The sequence below is a fragment of the Bubalus kerabau genome, chromosome 10, assembly GCF_029407905.1.
Source record: "Bubalus kerabau isolate K-KA32 ecotype Philippines breed swamp buffalo chromosome 10, PCC_UOA_SB_1v2, whole genome shotgun sequence".
Taxonomy (NCBI): Eukaryota; Metazoa; Chordata; class Mammalia; order Artiodactyla; family Bovidae; genus Bubalus; species Bubalus kerabau.
Window position 1 is genome coordinate 28,104,548 of NC_073633.1, and position 11,362 is coordinate 28,115,909.

At 40.0% G+C, this 11,362-nt stretch overlaps 1 gene segment (V, D, J or C); it reads right to left on the reverse strand.

Moving 5' to 3' along the window:
* Positions 1-10,379: 10,379 nt before the first annotated feature.
* LOC129620448 (T cell receptor delta variable 1-like) lies at positions 10,380-11,362 on the reverse strand. The segment is given in 2 exon segments: positions 10,380-11,094; positions 11,314-11,362. Coding segments are annotated over 2 exon segments (498 nt in total).

Genomic DNA, 11,362 nt, shown 5'->3' on the forward strand with positions numbered 1-11,362 from the left:
GGACACAACTGAGCGACTGAACTGAACTGAACTGAACATCTGTACTAGTGTAAAGCATAGAAAGAGCTAGAAGGGGAACTGCAGGTGAAATTGGGACTCTCTCCTTCCTGAACATAGTAAAGGAGGACACTGTTCCACAGTCAAGAGGCTGCTCACTCCTATTAAGAAAGACAGGTCAGACATAGAAAATAATTTATCTACAGAGTATTCATCTTCTTCACATCCCCAGATATTAGAACCTGGAGGTGCCTGACTGCATCCCCCACCTTCCCCATCACTACCCCAGACTGCTCAGAATATCTTCAGCAGTCCCTGGACTTATGACCAAGATGAAGCCACAGGATCAGCAATGAGGCTAGAAAAGGTCTCCTCTCCATTTATCCTGATCAAGTATCCTCAACATGGAAAGCTGTACAGCCTAGATCTGTGGAACATTCTGCTTCAGGTAATAGGATTCTGCATCTGGTTGCCCAGCCAATCAGAGAGAATAACATATATATGTGCTAGAAATACACCATTTCTGTCCTAGAATCAGTTTCCTGTGGTTGAAGGAGGAATTAAACACTGCTTTCTCAAGACCAACTTCACAAACATTAAGGATATCTCTTACGAACTCATAATGCAAAGAGAGCTGAAACCTTTCAGAACTGGGTTGCCTTAGGATGGGCTGCTGTTATTCAACTTGAGAGAGATTGGAATTGCAAATGTGGAAGGAAACACACTTTGGTTAGGAATCTTTTACATAAAATTTTGATAAAATTTATAAAATTTCAAATCCCAATTTATAAATGTGCACAAGTGCTATGTGTTAAATTATTTTTATGCACAGCATTCTAATAGAAAAGTTATGCAATAGAGATATTATTTACAACTTACAAACAAGAAACTAAAGATGAAAGAGATCAAGTAACTAACCTGAGATCACACGTATGGTAGGTGGCATAGTAAGAATCACAGCGCATATCTATCTGGCTAAGTAGTCTATAGTGTTTGGAATCTGCCACACCACCTACATTTGTGATACTCAATAATGTGAAGGGTTAGTGAAGGTTTATTCTAAAAATATTGGGAACCTGCTTTGTGGTTATTCTTCCTAATAACACCAAAATGTGCAACATCTGGTGAATGGATAAACGAAATGTAATTCATTTGCCAGTGAATTGCTATTCCTCAATAAATATGAGTGAAATACTAATGTATGCTACAAAATAAATAATGTTTTAATTATGTTAAGGAATAATAGCCAGACACAAGATTACATATTGAATGATTTCATGTATGTGAAATATTCATGAAAGGAACTTATAAAGTTACAAATGTGGTCAGTGGTTGCTGTGGGGCCAAGCGTGGAAATAAAGAACAACAATAATTGGGGATGAAGGATAATTTACTAAAAATTATTAAACTGGAAGTTCAAAATGGATGAATATTAGGGAATGTCACTTATACCTCAATAGAGTTGCTTAAAAATAAATAAGAATTTTGTTCTGTCTTTTTTTTTTTAATTTTATTTTATTTTTAAACTTTACATAACTGTATTAGTTTTGCCAAATATAAAAATGAATCCGCCACAGGTATACATGTGTTCCCCATCCTGAACCCTCCCTCCTCCCTCCCCATTCCATCCCTCTGGGTCGTCCCAGTGCACCAGCCCCAAGCATCCAGTATCGTGCATCGAACCTGGACTGGCAACTCATTTCATACATGATATTTTACATGTTTCAATGCCATTCTCCCAAATCTTCCCACTCTCTCCCTCTCCCACAGAGTCCATAAGACTGTTCTATACATCAGTGTCTCTTTTGCTGTCTCGTACACAGGGTTATTGTTACCATCTTTCTAAATTCCATATATATGCGTTAGTATACTGTATTGGTGTTTTTCTTTCTGGCTTACTTCACTCTGTATAATAGGCTCCAGTTTCATCCACCTCATTAGAACTGCTTCAAATGTATTCTTTTTAATGGCTGAATAATACTCCATTGTGTATATGTACCACAGCTTTCTTATCCATTCATCTGCTGATGGACATCTAGGTTGCTTCCATGTCCTGGCTATTATAAACAGTGCTGCGATGAACATTGGGGTACTCGTGTCTCTTTCCCTTCTGGTTTCCTAAGTGTGTATGCCCAGCAGTGGGATTGCTGGATCATAAGGCAGGTCTATTTCCAGTTCTGTTACAGTCCAGGAAGAATGTTAGTTTAACTCAACATGTACATATTTATTTAAATAGTGATTTGGGGCCCACAATTTCCCTAGGACCTTTGAAAATTACAAAAGCAATGTTATCTGTGAGCTCAATATGTAGCTGGAAAACTAAAATGCATCCAGGAAAATTTATTAGTACAAGATAGAATTAATTAAGACTGTTCAGAATCTAAATCTACTTCTTGGAATCTGGTACTGCAGATTGACTGCAAAACCTTCTTTCCAGTGAACAACTGAAATAAGCAAAGGAAACAGCATGGTTGTTGTTCAGTCGCTAAGTCGACTGTTTGTGACCCCAGGCACGCTAGTGTCCTCTGTCCTCCACTACGCCCTGGAGTTTGCTCAAATTCATGTCCATTGACTCAGTGATGCTATCTAACCACCTCATCTCTTCTCACCTAAATAGTATGGGGTAGGTGCTAAAAATCAGAGCAGTGCCTTCCACCTGTGTGCTCAGTCGCTCAGTCGTGTCTGACTCTTGACCCCATGGACTGTAGCCCGCCAGGCTTCTCTGTCCATGGGGATTCTGCAGGCAAGAATACTGGAGAAGCTTGCCATGCCCTCCTCCAGGGGATCTTCCCAACTCAGAGGTCGAAGCCAGGTCTCCCACATTGCAGGTAGATTCTTCATTGTTTGAGCCACCAGGGAAGCTCATGAATACTGAAACTTAAGTCGTGTTCTGAAAAGAGAAACAGGATTGGAAGGTCTCAATAGCTAACTCCTGACTTACCTTCCTAAGAAAAGAGATGCAGTTACGGTTAATAAAGGAATATCTGAAAAGTCTCATTAATGTCTCCTATTTAGAAGTATAAATGTATGTTTGGGGAGGGGCTGCGAGACTAACAGTAGTGTAATGTAGTGTTAGTTGCTCAGTTGTGTCTGACTCTTTGCAACCCATTGACTGAAGGCTCTACCGTAAATGGGATTTTCCGGGCAAGAATACCAGAGTGGGTTACCATGCCCTCCTCCATGGATCAAAGCTGTGTCTAAACCCAGAACCAGGGATTGAACCCACATCTCTTATGTCTCTTGCATTGGCAGGCGAGTTCTTTACCAACTAGCGCCACCTGTGAAGCCCTGACACACAGAAGTCACTACAAATCGATTTCCTTTTTCTTTTCTCCAGATCACAGCAATCAGCCCACTTGAGGAAGGATTGTGAGGACATGACCACACCATTCAGAAAACTCATTTGCTATGGAGCTTATTTCTGAGGAGACTACTAATTCCTTGATAAATTTACCCACATGTTGGAGGGTCTGTGTCCAAACCAGGAAGTATAGGGCTCCAACAGCAGGAAGCATTCCTGCAACTAATATGGCCGAATCCTGAAATCTAAAGCTATTGTAATTATCTGAAATAGAGGCCAAGCCAATTGACCACTAGATAAATTAAATAAATCTGCCTGGAGTGGCTTGTAAGGTAAAACTGTTGACATTTTTAGATAAACAAATCAAAATGAGTCCAACTTCATCTTTTATTTTAGAGTTTGAGTAGTATGAGCTCTAGAAATACTTTTATCTTTTGCACTACACATACATATATATTAGCTTCCCAGGTGGCTTACTGGTAAAGAATCCACCTGCAAAGCAGGAGACACGAGTTTGATTACTGGGTCAGGGAGATACCATGGAGAAGGAAATGGCAACCCACTCCAGTATTCTTGCCTAGGAAATCCTGTGGATAGCAGAGCCTGGCAAGCTACTGTCCACCGGGTCACAAAAAAGTCAGACATGATTTAACGACTAAACAACAATATATATTGCTGAACCATTCCTGGGCCCACTTGCTCATGTGGGTTGCAGTGAAGCAAAATGCAGTGTTTATCACAGGACACCAGGAAAGTCGTACATGCAGCCAGGACTCAAAATCCTAGAATTCCCAGATGGCTGTGAGGAAACTGTTTTAAAGATAAGGTGAGGGAAGGGAGTTGTGGGTTTCATAATCAGCTTGTAGACATTCTTCTGATTCATTGTTGGTGAGTTAATCAGGAGTCAACAAAATCAACCTTTTGTTTCCAACCAGTCTGAGGTCTGGTGCTTCCATAGTAGCTGAGACAGTAAAGCATCCACCTGCAATTCAAGAGTCCCAGGTTTGATTCCTGGTTCAGGAAGATCCCCTGGAGAAGGAAATGGCAACCCACTCCAGTATTCTTGCCTGGAGAATTCCAAGGACAGAGGACCCTGGCAGCTACAGTTCATGAGATCGCAAAGAGTTGGACATGACTGAGCAACTAACACACACAGTCTGAGGTCTAGTGCTTCTGAGCACATACAGTTAACTTCTTTCACTTGGTAGGGGTTTCAGATTCTACAAAACAGCTCGAAGAACATGGTTCAGAATGTTGCATATAGTCCTTGCGGGGGGGGGGGGGCGAATCTGAAGGTCCTTAACTTTGTTTAATGGCCAAACTATTGGAGAAGATTCATGAGAGTCCCTTGCACTACAAGGAGATCAAACCAGTGAATCCTAAAGGAAATCAGTCCTGAATATTCACTGGAAGCACTGATGCTGAAGCTGAAACTCCAATACTTTGGCCACCTGATGCAAAGAACTGACTCATTGGAAAAGATTCTGATGCTGGGAAAGATTGAAGGCAGGAAGAGAAGGGTATGACAGAGGATGAGATGGTTGCATGGCATTACCAACTCTATGGACATGAGTTTGAGCAAGCTCTGGGAGTTGGTGATGGACGGGGAAGCCTGGCATGCTGCAGTCCATAGGGTCTCAAGGGGTTGGACACGACTGTGCGACTGAACTGAACTGAAACTATTATAGTTTTGTCTTGCTTGATTGTTTTCTTTCTGCATTTTCTCAATTCTCTGATTAAATTTACACTTTGGGACTTGGGGAAAGTCTAGGAGCTAAAATTTTTCTACACACAAGAGGCAGAGAGAGGACATTGCAGGGGCAGATGTGGTGGTCTGCCCCATAAGGTCCTGCTCAATTATTTATAGACAGATAGATAAATAGTCTCCTGTGAGTGCTATGCATTGTTCAGGAATGCAGGATGCAACACTGAAGAGAATTAAAAAAAAAAAAAAAAGGCCTAGAGTGCAGTAGGAAGAAAACAAATTAAACAGCTTCCTTTAAAAAAAATAGACAATTTTAAATAGTGATAAGCACTTTAAAGACACACAAAACTGTATTAAGATAGTTACTCTTGGGATGAGGAAAAGCATCTCCTCTAAGTAGGGTATGGAGGGAGGGCTCCACTCTGACACTTACTCTGCAATAACAGGCAAGGTATTGAAACTGTCTCATGTTCAATTTTATTTCTCTAAGTAGTCAGTATCTTTCTGCTGGGCACTGGGCTCAGCATTGACATTCATTATTCCATTAACTTTTTGTAGGAACCCTGCATGATAAATTCTACCAATAACCATAGTGCAGAGATGAGGAAATGGAAGCATAAAAATTACTGTCACAATCCCAATGTCACACAACCAATGAATGCTATATCTAGAAATACAACTTAAGTCTTTGGTCTTAAGCTGCCTTATGACCACTGTCTTTGCTCCACTGTCTTCCTAAAGTAGGGTGGACACGACTTTGAGTGGTTCCGGTAAGAAATGTGAACACACATGCAAATCACTTAGTGCAGCACCTTCTCTGTCACAGGCTCTCAACCAGCTGTGGAAATGCACAAAACCTTTGAGGCTAGGAAGCCATGGCATGAAATTCCAGAGGAGTCTATCTACAAGGTAAAGCTTCAGTATTTTTCTGAGGTTTGTTTAACAGTTTGCACAGCAGATTTCATATATTATCATAAGTATCAGTGGTCTATCATGTTTCTTACTGTTAATGGGAAATAAGTTCCCATTAACTGATGTTAACTACATTAAATATAAGGTATTTTATTGAGAGAATGGGTATCATAATATAACATAGAAAAAGTATACCAACCTGTGTTTGCTACTACTGTTTATTAGCATTTTCATAATTGACCCTTGTCCCACTTCTCTGGATATTCCTATACTACAAGAAAGGACAGAGCAGTAAATGCAATTTGACTTAATAGAGAAAAATCTATCTTGTGCAACAATTCCAAACTTTCTATCCAAGGTAGCCTATAACTCTGCAGCCATAATCATCTCATGTGTTGTATTTGTCATTTGGAATCAATCCCTTTCACATGTGGCAGGCAAAAAAAAAAACAAACAAAAAAACAAACAGCCAGTTTTCCTGAATCCTCTCCCTCTTGATTTCTGCACTGGGAAGTTTACTGACTGGTTCAGGCTTGGCAGCTGCTATTGTGAGTAGGCTTCCCCACAATTTAATCCAAGATCATTGGAGGGGAGCAGGGAAGCCAGAGAAGCCTCACAAAATGTTTGAGCAGGACACCAGGTGGCAGTATATCAGCTTTCATTCGTGCTGCACGCAGTGTGCTAGAGTGATTCTCAGAACTGAAAAACAGATTTCGACAAAGGATTCACAAAGGGGTGACATTTGAGTTGAAACATGAAGGAATTCAGAGGTGCATCATGTTCATATTTAGGGGATAGCATCACTGGCTCAGTGGTAAGGAGTCCACCTTCGAGTGGAATCAATCCCTGGGTCTGGAAGATCCCATAGAGAAGGAAATGGCTACCCACTCTAGTATTCTTGCCTGGGAAACCCCATGGACAGAGGATGAGTCACACACGACTTAGTGACTAAACAACAGCAAAGCGTCACAGGAGAGAGGGAAAAACAAGGGGCATAGATCTTGATTGGGAAGCAAGCTTGGGGTGTTTAAGGAATGAAATCTCATTGTAGCCCTTGTTTTTCCCAGCACACTATTACTTAAGAAACTTACTAAAACATCTGGCACTGTGAACTAGTTAGTGGATGCTTTCCTCATTTACTGATCCTGGGACAGTTGAATCTATGTTTGGCATTTTCTTTCTTAGTTCCCTTTAGCTTCCATAAACCAGTAATGTCACCACCACTGAGACTTCCAGCCACCCAGTTCTGGGGCCAAGTGCTTCTCCATAGTCCAGACCTTGCTCCTAAGCAGCCCTCTAAAATGCAACAAACTGGCTGATAATAAAAGGTAGAGACGCTTTTCACAATTAGGAAAGATACGGCTCATTTCCCAAAGTTGTTTTGTTTTTTAAAAGAAAACAATAAAGCCTATCTCTTAGGGTTTTGACATTTGAATTAGATAATGAATCTGAAACGCAAACCGCAGTGCCTCACATTGAGAAAAGCTCAGTAAATACCAACTTTCTTTTTTCCAGTAAATCCTACCTCTCCTTCAATGTCCAGGTTTGTGATTTGTTACTGTTTGTTCTTTTCTCCACATCGGTTCAATGATGGAAGCTTCTAGAAAATTCACTTAATCACTTAGTTTCCTGGAGACAGTCATTATTTCTCCCTATTTCCTGGAGTCATATTCTCCTAGCCACATTGATACACTCAGAGTACTGAAAGGACCCAGGTGGAACACCGAGATAAGGTATTATTTTCATTTCCCTAATTAATAATAATATTAAGGTCTTTATATATGTATTAGCTATCAAATATCTTATTTCTGAGTTGGATCTCCAAGATTTTGTCATTCTTTATTATCTGTTTTCTTAATGATTTAAAGGAACTTCTAACATAGTCTGCATTTGAGTCCTATTTCAGAAATATGCATTGCAAATACAGTTTATCAGTCTGTGCATTGACTTTCAAAACTCTTAGTAGTGATTTATAACAAACACACAATTAAAAAATATACTTTTATGTTCATAAGATACTAGCTTGAATATTTTGCTTGTTTTCTTTAAACGCTTTAAAAAATATACTTCGGTGGCTTCTATTGCTTCTAATATGAAGTTAGATATCGTTTTAATGATGTTTCCCAGAATTCAATGGTTTGCAAACAGCTGCCAAATCCAGAGTGGTGGACCTGCAGAATTTCTTATTCAAATTTATGACTTTCCTCATAGCATTGCTCTTGAATAAGAAGATTGCTTTATAGGAAGTGAAGTATAGCAGTGAATGGAAGTGCTTGCTATGAGCAGAGAGGTTATAGGATGGGTAATGGATGAGGTGGTTATAAATACCTGCTATAACCATGTGGTCATTTGCAGGAATAAGAAGAATAGCACTTATGAAAATTTGTTTTTCATTTTTATATAAATATATTTATGTATTATATTAACCAATTTTAACTCCCCTCTCCCATTTGCTGTGTGGTAACAAGATATGCTAATATAAGTCAATCTTATATATTTTTATATCTCAGTAGTGAAGATACAGGATTCTGTGGAAAAGTGTGGCTAAGCTAGAAGAGAAAGTAACATCACCCACGAATGGATAAATGAACTTGCTATAATCTTTGAAGGATATGTTTAGACTGTTTTGGGTTGAATGAGAAACAACTGCATCATATTAGCAAGAATTGTGGTTTTGGAGAAGATTCTTGAGAGTCCCTTGGACTGCAAGGAGATCAACCCAGCCAATCCTAAAAGAAATCAACCCTGAATATCCACTGAAAGGACTGCTGAGGCTGAAACTCCAACACTTTGGCCACTTGATGAGAAGAGCTATATCATTTGAAAAGACTCTGAAGCTGGGAAAGATTGAAGGCAAAAGGAGAAGAGGGCAGCAGAGGATAAGACAGTTGGATGGTATCACCAAATCAATGGACATGAATTTGAGCAAACTCCAGGAGACAGTGTAAGATAGAGGAGGCCTTGTGCTGCAGTCCATGGGGTCACAAAAAGTCAGACACGACCTAGTTTCTGAACAGCAACAACAACATTACCAAGAAACATAGTTTTGAGTTCTTCTTTATTCAAAAGCTGTTAAAAGAGTACAGATGGATGGCAAATTAACATAGAGAATATTGTAGCAGTTTTGAGCTACCTTAACTGACTGGAAATATCTTTCCCAGAATATGCTTCCTATATTGTTCTGGCTTAGGGTTGGCCACAAAAGAAATTTGTGTGGCATTGGAAGGTTGTTGTGATGAAGCAGCCACAATCTTTATGTTTTGGGGGTTGGTGCAGGGCTCCAGGGATTATGGCTACTCACACATGTTGCTGCTGATCTGATATTTCATCTTATTGTTGACTCACAACACCTCCACTTCCCGTCAAATCTCCTCCTCATCTTCTCTTTGTCTTCGGGCAAGTATGTATTTAAGTTCAGTTCAGTTCAGTGCAGTTTCTCAGTCATGTCCGACTCTTTTCGACCCTATGGACTACAGCACACCAGGCTTCCCTGTCAATCACCAATTCCCAGAGTTTACTCAAATTAATGTCCATTGACTTAGTGATACCATCTCACCCTCTGTCATCCCCTTCTCCTCCCACCTTCAATCTTTCCCAGCATCAGGGTCTTTTCAATGAGTCAGTTCTTCACATCAGGTGGCCAAAATATTGGAGTTTCAGCTTCAGCATCAGTCCTTCCAATGAATATTCAGGTCTGATTTCCTTTAGGATGGACTGGTTTGATCTTGCAGGCCAAGGGATTCTCAAGAGTCTTCTATAACACCGTAGTTCAAAAGCATCAATTCTTCGGCACTCAGCTTACTTTATGTGCAACTCTCACCTCCATACATGACTACTGGAAAAACCATAGCTTTGACTAGATGGACCTTTGTTGGCAAAGTAATGTCTCTGCTTTTTAATATGCTATCTAAGTTGGTCATAACTTTTCTTCCAAGGAGCAAGTGTCTTTTAATTTCATGACTATAGTCACCATCTGCAATGATTTTGGAGCCCAAAAAACAAAGTCTATCACTGTTTTCATTGTTTCCCCATCTATTTGCCATGAAGTGATGGGACCAGAGGCCATGATCTTATTTTTCTGAATGTTGAGTTTTAAGCCAATTTTAAGCATGATGTCAAATGACACTTCTCCCAAGGTCACCCACTACTGTGAGACTGAAGAAGGTGAGACGTAGACAAGTTTTAGTGTGTCTTGTGGGTTCCATTATCCTCATGGTTCTAATATGTCCTTATGAGTCACCATTTGTCCACACTTCAGTCTATTTCCAGCTTTGTTCTACAACTATTACTCTAGCTGATTAACAATGAATTTATTCTCAACACCAGATATGAAGATAACAGCTTTGTATACACTCTTCCACCAAATCTAGTAATTGCCTGAGTTCTAATCTTTATAACTAATTTCTTATTCCATACCACTGGTGGCTCTGCTTGTCTAATTGCACCTTAAGTGACATAAGTCTAAGAAGAAAGGATTCAGGAAATTATTTCCATCACGATTCCAGATAACTAGACCCTGGTGTGTGATATGAGTGTATTTTAGTGAAACTGTCGCTTTACATTATTATGGAGCTAGTTTATAACTTTAGACAAGGTTACACATGTTCTGTATGATTGATGTAAATTCAAAAATTCAAGAGGAGAATGTATTAGTAGGAAGTTATTCTGAACACCTGAATCCAAATGACATAGAAGAAGCTTTCATTTAGAATTAATTCCTGTGTTCCAGATCACAGATTAAGAAACCACAGGACTATCATTTCTTGTCTGAGGTCTGCAGGTGTGCATTTCAGCTGGGATCCTGCAGCAGAGGGACTCTCTCTTATTAACCTCTGGGGGTTTTGTTCAGCTTTTCCTATTACTTCAAACACTGTGTGTTCCCAGAGAGCACAGAAATACTTTGCAGAATGTTCCAGTTTTAAGAATGAAATAGTGAGGTTGATGGATTTACATTCTTTCTGAAAGTTTACAGAGTAGCGGCCGTCCCTTTCTTTCCTGTCTTCTGAATACTGACGAATGAGGTAAGTCATCTCTCCACTGGGAAGCTGCTTGTACCAAAAAATCCAGTAGTCATGCACATTCCTACTTATTTCATACCGACAGTTAAGGGTGGCTACCTTTCCCAGTTGACTGATTATGACTGGCTGGTCTTGAGTAACATTCTGGGCCACACCAGATCCTGTGGAAAAAAATAAGAAAACAGAGCTGAAATAGTAAACAAAATACTGTAGAAATTAGACAAATTTTGGACCCAAATATTTACAAACCAAACTGAAATCCTAAGATGCTTGCCTTTCCCCAGTCCTTCTTTCCTCCCCTAGTCCCTGTGAAGCTCCAAGTGCCTGTGTGCAGGCCTTTCACCCTGAACACTCGCACTCATGTTTGGAAGCATCCCTACCAGAGAAGGTAAAGGCCAGGAACACACAGAGCAGGCTGGAGAGCGGCAT